This window comes from Saimiri boliviensis, chromosome 2 (genome assembly GCF_048565385.1).
Source record: "Saimiri boliviensis isolate mSaiBol1 chromosome 2, mSaiBol1.pri, whole genome shotgun sequence".
Lineage (NCBI taxonomy): Eukaryota > Metazoa > Chordata > Mammalia > Primates > Cebidae > Saimiri > Saimiri boliviensis.
Genome location: NC_133450.1, coordinates 3,183,468 through 3,195,527, shown reverse-complemented (window position 1 = coordinate 3,195,527; position 12,060 = coordinate 3,183,468). Strand labels below are relative to the sequence as shown.

General features: G+C 47.4%; 1 protein-coding gene across 7 annotated transcripts in view; it reads right to left on the bottom strand.

The window, feature by feature from the left end:
• SNUPN (snurportin 1) overlaps window positions 1-5,898 on the bottom strand; it is a 31,958-nt gene extending 26,060 nt beyond the window's left edge. The window contains exons 1-2 of one of the 7 annotated variants that reach the window (XM_074392647.1): window positions 5,742-5,898; window positions 1,303-1,465 (exon numbers count right to left, since the gene is read on the bottom strand). In XM_074392647.1, the coding sequence (XP_074248748.1) occupies window positions 1,303-1,460 (158 nt within the window). In that variant the 5' untranslated portion in view covers window positions 1,461-1,465; window positions 5,742-5,898. The other 6 variants (XM_010330849.3, XM_003942998.4, XM_010330848.3 and 3 more) reach the window with 6 other exon arrangements.
• Between the last annotated feature and the right edge of the window lie 6,162 nt (window positions 5,899-12,060).

The following is a 12,060-nucleotide window of genomic DNA, read 5'->3' as shown; positions in this document are numbered from 1 at the left end:
CTCCAGCCTGGACAACAGAGTGACACCCTGTATAATACACACACACACACACACACACACACACACACATTATATATATTTGGAAGCATACACAAGAAACTAATAATACAGGAGAGGAACTATATAGCTAGGTGACAGAACTGGGAAGAAGACTTCACCATATAATCTTCTATTTCTTTTTATTTATTTATTTTTTTGAGACGGAATCTCACTCTGTCACCCAGGCTGGAGTGCAATGGTGTGATCTCAGCTCACTGCAACTTCTACCTCCCAGGTTCAAGTGATTTTCCTGTCCAAGCTTCCCAAGTAACTGCAACTATAGGCGCCAGCCACCATGCCGGGCTAATTTTTGTATTTTTTGTAGAGACAGGGTTTTGCCATGTTGGTCAGGCTGGTCTTGAACTCCTGACCTCAGGTGATCCACCCGCTTCAGCCACCCAAAGTGCTGGATTACGTGCTTGAGCCACTGTGCCTGGGCTCCTCTTTACATTTTAAATTTTCAACCTTATGACTGTATTAACTATTCAAAAACAACTAATGACATTGTTTAAAATGGGGAGAGGAAGAATCATCTGGGAATGTATTCTGCAAGCCAGCCAGAGCCACAGGGATCATCTCTGGCAAACACACCCAGTGATGCAACACTGAGCAAAATGCAGACTGCATGGAAACGACGCAGCTGTTAGTCGTTTCTTCTGATCCCTAATTCCTTAATTTATGACCCGGAAGAGGCCCACGCTGCCCTGGGAATGTAAGGATCAGCCCTGCCTTCGGAGCAGCTCAGCCCCAAACACCCTTATCCTGCTCTCTTTCCCTGTCTGCACATCTTGGCACTTAGAATTAAGTGTATGAAAGACATTTCCTCAGATTCCCTTAGGAATTATTTGTCTTCAGCTCCCAAGAGTGAAGGCAGATGGGAAGACTACAGCAATACCAGCATTCAGAGTGCAGAAGCCACACACAAGCATCCCAGGGAATGTGGGGAGTGAAGGTCTGGGCGTGGCTTTCACAAGTTCCTAAACCACAGGGCTCAGTACTGCTGCCAGGAAAAAAAGAACTTAACCAAATAACTGAGATTTTGCTTTCAAACCTTGGTCCTCCCTACTTCCTCATCTTCTCCTAAGCTCTGGGTATAAAAGAAAAACCCACCTCTGCCAGGATTTACCCCTCCCAACCTTGTGGGCAAGATCAGCCTACAAAGGGTCTACTTTGAAGGGGACTCTGCAGACAAGTCTAGAGCCTCCTGAATGGTTCACAGCTCCTAGCCCAGAGAATGAAGCCAAGGAGTTAAAGCTGCCTTACGATTTCTGCAGTTCCAGTAACCGCTGGCGGCGCTCACTCTGCTCCAAGGAACTGTACTTGGACTTGTACTGGGACAGGCGGGGGTGTGGGGCCGCTGTGCTGTTCAGATCTTGAGACACAGAAAAGCTACTAGCCAGGGCTCGACTCAACTCTTCCATCTTCCCTACAAAGGAAAATGTAACAAAATGGTTCATTCATTTCATATCATCTCCTGTATACAGGCAGTTATGATATAATATGATGGCCACATTCCTCAAAAAAACTTAATGTAAAATCTTAATGTAAAATCACAATTGTTTCCATGAGAAAAAAGGAAGTTAAAGGCTGAGTCATATGTTAGCAATAACATTATTTTCCTACAGATATTTTTTTGATTTGTTTTTTTTTGGAGACAGGGTCTCTCTCTGTCACTCAGGCTGCAGTGCAGTGGTGCAATTACAGCTCACTATTGCCTAAATCTACTGGGCCCAAGCAATCCTCCCACCTCAGCTTCCCCAGTAGCTGGGACCACAGTGTGCACCACCACACCCAGCCAATTTTAAAATTCATTACTACAGACAGGATCTCCCTACGTTACCGAGGCTAGTCTTGAACTCTCAGACTCAAGCAATCCTCCCTACTCAGCCTCCCAAAATGCTGGGATTATAGGTGTGAGCTACTGCGCCCAGCCTTTTCTGAGTAGTTCCTCTATAGCAGGTGTCCCCAAACTTTTTACACAGGGGGCCAGTTCACTGTCCCTCAGACCGTTGGAGGGCCGCCACATACTGTGCTCCTCTTACGGACCACCAATGAAAGAGGTGCCCCTTCCTGAAGTGCAGCGGGGGACCGGATAAATGGCCTCAGGGCCATTTGGGCTCTATAGTTTCCTAAATACCCATCACTCAGTAACCAATATAACTATGAAGTTTATTCAATTGATGGTTTAATTCTCAACTATGTGCCAACTCATACTATTAAAATTTAGCTCCAGAGGAAACAGTGGTTCTAGGGTCCCTAGAGGAAGACAAGAGGAGTCAAAAACCACAAACTCTGGCCAGGAATGGTGGCTCATGACTGTAATCCCAGCCCTTTGGGAGGCCAAGGCAGGAGGATCACTTGAAGCCAGGAGTTCAAGACCAGTATGTCTCTACTTCTTAAATAAAAAAGTAAAAAATCATTTTAAAATATAATACATTAAAAAAAATACAAAAACAACTAGGCAGGGTGTGGTGGCTCATGCCTGTAATCCCAGCACTTTGGGAAGTCGAGGTGGGCAAATCACGAGGTCCGGAGTTTGAGACCAGCCTGACCAACATGGTGAAACCCCATCTCTACTAAAAAAACATACAAAATTAGCTGGGCGTGGTGGCAGGTGCCTGTAATCCCAGCTACTCAGGAGGCTGAGCCAGGAGAATGGCAGAGGTTGCAGTGAGCCAAGATCGTGCCACTGCACTCCAGCCCAGGGGACAGTGGGAGACGCCGTCTCGAAAAACAAACGAAAAACTAAATCTGGCTGTTACTTTCTCATTCGTTTTGGATTTGGGTGGGCAGAAAGGTGGTTTCAGGGTTATTTATGTGGGACTCACTTGGAAAAGAGCTAGGACGTGGAAGGCTGTCTAACAAGTAATACCAATGCTCCAGTAGTGTGAAGAACTTCCATAAAGTACATTAGGGAAATAAGACAGGCATGGAGTAGATGTCATTTTGAAAATGGACCCTAAAGAGTGAGAGTGGGTAAAAGGGTGAATTCTCACTTCATTCACACTCCTGAGAGCCTTAGACTGTAAGAAAACAGGAACATTTGGGAGAAATCCGACTCGCACTGCTGGGCTGGCTCAACCCTCTGGTTCTAGTGTAAACCGGAGGGCACCTCCAGTGCTTCACCTCCATCCCACGCCAGGTCCAGTGTGCTGAGCACCAAAATCAACAGGTCCGTTCCAGAGCCTCCCCAGTGAAAATACAACTCCAAGCCGGGCGCGGTGGCTCACGCCTGTAATCCCAGCACTTTGGGAGGCCGAGGCGGGTGGATCACGAGGTCAAGAGATCAAGACCATCCTGGTCAACATAGTGAAACCCCCGTCTCTACTAAAAATACAAAACAAAACATTAGCTGGGTATGGTGGCACGTGCCTGTAAATCCCAGCTACTCAGGAGGCTGAGGCAGGAAAATTGCCTGAACCCAGGAGGCGGAGGTTGCAGTGAGCCGAGATCGCGCCATTGCACTCCAGCCTGGGTAACAAGAGCAAAACTCCGTCTCAAAAAAAAAAAAAAAAAAAACTGTGGCTAAATACACATATCATGAAATCACCATTTAAACCATTTTTAGGTGTACAGCTCTGTAAAGTTAGGTATGTTCAACACTGTTGAGCAACCAATCTCCAGAACTCTTTTTATCTTGAATAACTGGACCTCTATACCCTCACAACATGAAAGGAACTTTTTTAGTAAATAAGATTAGCATATTATCAGTGTGAATTTTTTTTTTTTTTTTTTTTTTTTTTTTTTTTTTTTTAAGTGAGAGAGGGTCTCACTCTCTCTCAGGCTGGAGTGCAGCGGCGTGATCCTGACTCACTGAAGCCTCTGCCTCCCGGGTTCAAGTGATTCTTCTGCCTCAGCCTCCTGAATAGCAAGGATTATAGGCATGCACCACCATGCTCGGATAAATTTTGTATTTTCAGGGGTTTTTTTTTTTTTTTTGAGACGGAGTTTTGCTCCTGCTACTCAGGCTGGAGTGCAATGGCACGATCTCGGCTCACCGCAACCTCCGTCTCCTGGGTTCAAGCAATTGTCCTGCCTCAGCCTCCCAAATAGCTGAGACTACAGGCATGCGCCACCATGCCCAGCTAATTTTTGTATTTGTAGTAGAGACTGGGTTTCACCATGTTGACCAGGATGGTCTCGATCTCTTGACCTCGTGATCCACCTGCCCCGGCCTCCCAAAGTGCTGGGATTATAGGCGTGAGCCACCGCGCCCGGCCTGAGAAGGGGTTTCATCATGTTGGCCTGGTTTGTCTGAAACTCCTGATCTCAAGCGATCTGCCTGCCTTGGCCTCCCAAAGTGCTGGGATGACAAGCATAAGGCACCGCACCAGGCCTGAGGTGTTGACAAGCAGGGGTTGCCATTCCTGAGAGGCCTCATGAGGAGTGCTTGCGATCCATATGGTATGCTATCGTCTCTACTTTTCTATACTTCTGTGTAAGTTTGAAAGCTTTCATAATAAAAACTTTTTAAAAAGTCATTATGTCTTCAGTTCATCACCAAAGTCATGACCGAATCGAAAGCAGCTTCATTGGGCGTATCATGCTCTATCTTGGCGTGGGCTCCTGCTCTGCAAGAACCACAAAATCTTTGAAACGGACGTCCTGGATACTGGGGCGGTTCCTTTACCCTCCTTCGCGGCGGTTCTCGGCGGGCTCCCGCTGCTTCAACCTTTTCCTAGGACCGTGCTGCCTCCCCGTGCCCGGACCTCAGCCCCAGCTGGTCTTATTCTCCACCAGGATCCTCCTCTCCACACCCTAAAGTCCGACCCGCCCAGGACCTGCCCATGCTCCACCCTCGCTCCCAGTCCGGCCCCCTCCCGCAGCCCGTTCCCGCTCCTCCTTCGCGTCTCCGGCTCCCGCGCTCCCGCCTGGCGTCCCCTGGGTCCGCATCCCGGCGGCCTCCGCGTCTCCCCACCCCCGCTACCGGGCTCCCGCCCCGGGGACGCTCTCTGTTCCACTCGGCCGTGCGCGCCGCCACCGCCCCGCGCTGCCTTCTTCTAGGCATGGGGTCATCTAGGCCACGCGTGATTCGCCGCTGCCCCACGGAAGTCCCTGAGGGGTCCTGGCCGGGCAGCTCGGAATAGAAGAACGGGAACGCTCCCGGAAGGAGGCGCCGGCCCGGCTCCATCCCTCCAGACGGGGCCGCGGGAGCCAGCGTCCGGGCCGGCCGGAGGGAGTCACAGCCCGGCCCCGAGAGGCGATTCAAGAGCTAGCGGGGATCCAGGGACTCACCCAGACCGAGGGGACCGTCGCGCGCGCCCCCGCCGTCACCGGGGCCGACCAATCACCTGCCTCGGGAGAGCTGGGCCCACCGGCCTCGCACCCGGCGTTTCCGGCTCCTCCCGCCCCTGCGAACGCTGGGAGTGCCGCAGCCCGCAGGCCGTTCCTTCCGCCTCCAACGGCGGGGCGTTTCCCGTCCGCTAGGGCGGGGGGCCGCCTGCATCGGCTCGGCGCTGCCCGGGACCCTTCCTGCAAGGCGACCGGGTGACCGGCCGGGCCGAGGCCTCCCTCCTGGGGCTCCTTTCGCCGATGGGGCGAGGCTGATCCCGTGGCCCGGCCTTCAAGGCCCTGGGTCCTGCCGCCTCCCGCAGATCCTCCCGGGCCTTAGGGCCGCACCCGGAGTCCCCTTGTCCTCCTGCGCCCGCGCTCCTGAACGGGCAGAGCCCGCTCCCTGGATCGCCGCTCCGAACCCCTCACACCGTTTCGGACGCCGACCCTCGCGCCCCGCTGGCCCTTCCAAAACCAGGGGCGCACCCCGGTGACCGCCCGTCCGCCGGCGCTGCGAGCTGCTCCCCTCCTCGGCTGCGGGCTGAGGAATGGCGGGGACCGGCTGGATCCCGACTCGAGTAGCCAGCGTCCAGCACGAGGGATGGCGCTCAGGAGACCCCGGTGAAGGAAGGAATGAACCGGTGCAAGAGAGTAGGGGAAGCGGCAGAGACTCGGGAGGTTCGGGCCCACCAGGGTGCAGCCTCTGCAGGGCGCCGCTGCTGAGAGCACAATTTTAAAACTGAGTATTTATTGAATGCTTATGTTGAGCCACACTGCTTCACTCCCATTATCTCGTTTAATTTCTTTTCCTTTTGTAAGCCAGTAGATATGAAATCTCCTTTAATCATGACCTGAGGAGGTACACACCTTGAAGCTCAGAGAGGTTAAGGAATTTGGCCAAAGTCACACAGCTTTTGAGGAAAACGTTTGAATTTGCTGAATGTTTGATGTATAGGGAAGTTGATTACTGATATACTACAGAAGCGAAGTTTCCACCTTTGACACATTTTTTTTTTTTTTTTTTTTTTTTTTTTTGAGATGGAGTTTCGCTCTTGTTACCCAGGCTGGAGTGCAATGGCGCGATCTCGGCTCACCGCAACCTCTGCCTCCTGGGTTCAGGCAATTCTCCTGCCTCAGCCTCCCGAGTAGCTGGGATTATAGGCACGCGCCACCATGCCCAGCTAATTTTTTGTATTTTTAGTAGAGACGGGGTTTCACCATGTTGACCAGGATAGTCTCGATCTCTCGACCTCGTGATCCACCCGCCTCGGCCTCCCAAAGTGCTGGGATTACAGGCTTGAGCCACCGCGCCCGGCCTGACACATTTTAAGTCCACAGAATGCTAAGATGTGGACTTGGGTATTTTATGCATATTACAGCACACATTCAGATTAAAAAGAAAAGGAAAGGTTGACGAAAGGTTATTACTAGACTGATAAAAAGGGTGCCGGGGCCCTGGAAGGCCAATTTTTTTGGACCTGAGATTTTATTTAGGTGGCTCTTTCAGTGGCCAGGCTGAGCAAAGCTGTGGACTAGGGTGTTTATTTGCCGCATCCACTAATAAAAGCTCATGTCTGCCTGATTTATGAGACTCACAAAACAGAGAAGCCCAGGGCCTGACTTCACTAGGGAATTTTGACACCCAGGATGTTAGGTATTTTGTGTCCAAACCACCATCCTTTACAACCGTGGAGGGCACACGTAACGGTCAGGACTGCACAGAAAAGAACAGAGACCCTGAACGTTGGAGGAAAATAGACTGAGATTGAGAAAGAAGTTCCCCAATTCATGCACGGAGGTCCAGGAGAAGGGTTCTAGTTCCTCACTCACACCTAGCTGAATAGCTTCCTGTATCACTGAAAAAACAACCAGGCCAGGCACAGCGGCACCTGCCTGTAACCCCAGCACTGTGAGAGGCCAAGGTGGAAGCAGCCATGAGTTTGAGCCAGCCTGGGCAGCATGACAAAAACCCATCTCTACAAAAAAAAAAAAAAAAACCCAGGCCTAGTGGCACAAGTCATGGTCCCAGCTACCTGGAAGGCTGAGGTGGGAGGATCACTTGAGCCCAGGAAGTCAAGGCTGCAGTGAGCTGTGATCCCGCCAGTGCACTTAGCTTGGAGACCTTGTCTCAAAACAAACAAAAATCGGAGCATCTGGCCCAGGGGTTCATTTAGAACCAGTGGATGTCTGTTTCAGAATGTCAGCCACATACACACTCTGCTTAGTATCTTTAAATCAATTCATTTAAGGAAAAAAAAAAAAAAAGCCTGACTACATTTATTTAAAAGGGCAACATTGGCCGGGCGCAGTGGCGAAAACCTGTAATCCCAGCGCTTTGGGAGGCCGAGGCGGGCGGATCACCAGGTCAGGAGACGGAGACCATCCTAACACAGTGAAATCCCATCTCTACTGAAAATACGCAAAATTAGCAGGGTGTGGTGGCATGCACCTGCAGTCCCAGCCACTTGGGGGGCTGTGGGAAGTAGAAAAGTTCCCTTTTAAAGTTTCCTTTCTTGTTAAAGAATAAGTGTGCTAATAACTTTGTTAAGCCCTATCCTATGTAGCTGTTAGACATGCCATGCTTACAGGCACATAGTACATTCTGTGTCCTTGTACTTTAACCAAGATACCTGTGCATTAGTGATGTGGTAACAAGTTAGTACCAAATCTCCTTCTCTGACGGGGAGTAATGATAGTAGTCTCCCTTTAAGCTTGATATATATTTTACATGTCATTCTTTGAGTAAAACTAACTGCAGGACTCTGAAACACTTTTTTTTTTTTTTTTTTTTTTTTTTTTTTTAATGAGATGGAGTCTCACTCTGTTGCCCAGACTGTAGTGCAGTGGCACCATCTTGGCTCACTCTGCCTCCTGGGTTCAAGCGATTCTCCCATCTTAGCTTCTTGAGTAGCTGGGATTACCATGCCCAGCTAATTTTGGTATTTTTATACTACTGGAGTTTCACCATGTTCGTCAGGCTGGTCTCAAACTCCCGACCTCAGGTGATCCGCTTGCCTCAGCCTCCCAAAGCGTTGGGATTACAAGCAGGAGCCACCATGCCCAGCCCTCTCATATATTTCTTTTCATGTCTTTGTCTATGCATTTAAAAAATACAGTTGATGTGCTATATATAGAATTTCTATCTTAACCAGATATTTATATCTAATATCATCAGTAACATCAGAAATTTAAAAGTACATGTCATATAATGGCTAAATAGAAAGTCTAAGGGAATTTTAAAATACCTCCCCCCACCACAAATACCCTTAATAAGAGCCACAAACATAAGAAAAGAGCTAGGAATAAACTTAGTAAGAAATGTGAAAGATCACTATGAGGAAGACTTCAAATACTAAGATCAAAGGATGACTGGAATATTTAAGATAGAAGAAATAAGAAAACATTGGAAAAGAAGATTAGATTGACGGGGGAGAGCTGAGCGCCGACTGGTCCTACCAGAGACTAGAACAGGGAGAGCATGGAACAGGATAGAGTCAAATATGCACGAGGAGAATTTAGTGTATTATAGAGGAGGTATTTCAAATAAGGTGGATTATTTGATACATGGTGTTGGAGCAACATGGTTGCCCAATGGAATAGAAACTTCTTACCTAGCTTCATAAATCAAAGTTAGTGAATTCACAAGCCATAAATTTAAACAGTGATAAGTTTCACTGTGTATGAATAAAGAGCTTCTGTATGGCAACAAAATATGAACACTAAGAATTCAATGTGGGAGAAGAGATTTCCCCTACTTATAAATGACCATTTCCCAAATAAGTAAAAAGTCCCCATACATAAGTAAAAAACCCACAGGCAAAGTCAGCAAAATATATGAAGAGAGTTTATAGAAGAAGAAATACACAGCGTAAAATATTTTTTGGGCTGGCCGCGGTGGCTCATGCCTGTAGTCCCAGCACTTTGGGAGGCCAAGGCAGGGAGATCACCTGAGGTAGTGAGTTTGAGACCAACCTGACCCACATGGAGAAACCCCATCATTACTAAAAATACAAAATTAGCCGGACGTGGTTGTACGCACCTGTAATCCCAGCTACTCTGGAGGCTGAGGCAGGAGAATCACTTGAACTGGGGAGGCTGAGGTTATGGGGAGCCAAGATCGCGCCAATGCACTCCAGCCTTGAGCAACAAGAGTGAAACTTCATCTCAAAAAAAAAAATTTTTTTTAATAGTAAAACTTCATTCATAATGAAAGAAATTCAGATCAGCTCAGCACGGTGGCTCACACCTGTAATCCCAGCACTTTGGGAGGCTGAGGCAGGTGGATCACCAGCCAACAGGGTGACACTCCATCTCAGAAAAGAAAAAAAAAGAAATTAAAATAAAAACAAATGAAGTTAGCGCATTTTCACCTGTTAGATTGGCAAAGATTAAGGAGTTGGATAATATACTCCATTGTCATGGGCATGAGAAATGAAGTACTCTTCCACAGTGTAAATCACGACAACCTCTTTGCAGGGGAAGCTGGTAATAGCTATTTGATTTAAAAGTATATTTATCATAATGTCACTGCTATAGATTTGTCCTAAGGTACATTCATAAGTCCACGCCATGTAAGATCACAGAGATGTGTATATATAGTCAATGCCATAGTATAGTAGGGGGAAAAAGGCAGTGTAAAGGTTCATTAACAGTAGATTGTAAATAAGATTGTGGTACCTGTCTATAAAGAAGCCAACCCACACGTGTACTAGTGTGGTACCACTGAGGAATCTGTCGGATTTGTTTTGTTTTGTTTTGTTTTGTTTCACACAGAATCTAGCTGTCACTGAGGCTGTAGTCCCATGTTGCCATCTTGGCTCACTGCAACCTCCGCCTCCTGGGTTGAAGGGATTCTCCTGCCTCAGCCTCCTGAGTAGCTGGGTTACAGGCATACACTACCATGCCTGGATAGTTTTTTGTATTTTTAGTAGACACAGGGTTTCTCCAAGTTGGCCAGGCTGGTCTCGAACACCTGACCTCAAATGATCCGCCCGCCTTGGCTTCCCAAAGTGCCAAGATTACAGGCCTGGGCCACCGCGCCCGGCCCTATTGGATTTTTTTTGAACAAAAACAACAAGGCACAGAAGAGAATGTGTGGTACTGTCACAGCGTGTGTGTAAGTGTGTACATTAGAACACCTCTGGAAGAACGTGTAAGAGATTGGAAATAGCAGTTGCCTCTGGGTAGAGGAAGCAAGTGATAGGGATGGGAATGAGGAAGGCCTATTTTTCTTTTTTTCTTTTTTTTTTTTTTTTTTTTTTTTTTTTTGAGACTGAGTCTCACTTTGTCACCCAGGCTGGAATGTGGTGGCACCGTCTCAGCAACCTCCGCCTCCTGGGTTCAAGCAGTTCTCCCACCACAACCTCCCAAGTAGCTGAGACTACAGGTGCCTGCTACCACGCCTGGCTAATTTTTGTATTTATAGTAGAGACTGGGTTGTTTTGCCATGTTGGCCAGGCTGGTCTCTTGAACTCCTGATCTCAAGTGATATGCCCGCCTTGCCACCACACCTTGCTAATTTTTGTGTTTTTAGTAGAGACAGGGTTTCCCCATGTTGACCAGGCTGTCCTTGAACTCCTGATGGCAAGTGATTGGCCCATTTTGGCCTCCCATAGTGTTGGGATTACAGGCGTGAGCCACTGCACCCAGCCTAGGGAGGCTTATTTTTCTTTTTCTTTTTCTTTTTCTTTTTTCTTTTTTCTTTTTTCTTTTTTTTTTTTTTTTTTTTTTTTTTTTTGAGACGGAGTTTCGCTCTTGTTACCCAGGCTGGAGTGCAATGGCACGATCTCGGCTCACTGCAACCTCCACCTCCTGGGTTCAGGCAGTTCTTCTGCCTCAGCCTCCGGAGTAGCTGGGATTACAGGCACACGCCACCATGCCCAGCTAATTTTTTTGTATTTTTAGTAGAGATGGGGTTTCACTATGTTGACCAGGACGGTCTCGATCTCTTGACCTTGTGATCCACCCGCCTCGTCCTTCCAGAGTGCTGGGATTACAGGCTTGAGCCACCGCGCCCGGCCTGGGAGGCTTATTTTTCAACATAATCTCTGAACTTGTACTGTTGAAAAATGTTTTTTAAACATAAACCTATATAACTTATTCAATTAAAAATAATTTAGTAGTAAATTATTACAAAATGTTCTTGGTAACCATTGTTTGAATCTTTTTAAAAGATATAATCCTCCAGATAATCTAATATTATTGAAAGTAGTTACTTAATGTCCCATTATTAAAGAAGAATACTGCTTCATTTAACTCTAGGATTTTGGAACAAAGTGTTACTATCATTCTTAGCTATTCCGAATAAATCTTTTCATAACAGGTTTATTGAAGTATAATTTATAAACTACTCAGTTCACCCATTTAAAGTGGTTTTTAGTGTATTCACAGAGCTATGCACCATCACCACAATTTTAAAAACATTTTTGTAACCCCCAGGAGAAAGTCCATACCCTTTTAAATTCACCCGCTCATTCCTCCCAAGTCCGCCAGGCCCCAGGCGACTGCTCATCTGTTTTCCTTGTCAATGGATGTACCTGTTCTGGGCCTTCCATGTAAAACAAACAAAGTGTGATCTTTTGTGACTGGCTTATTTTCACTCTTTTACAAAAAAATTTCACTATGCAAGTGATAGCACAGAACCTTGAAGCCAAAGTTCATCCATGCTGTGGCATCTATCAGGACTTTATTTCCTTTTATGGCTGCATAATATCTTACTTATGGGAAAAACATTTTTTCCTGTCAGTTGAT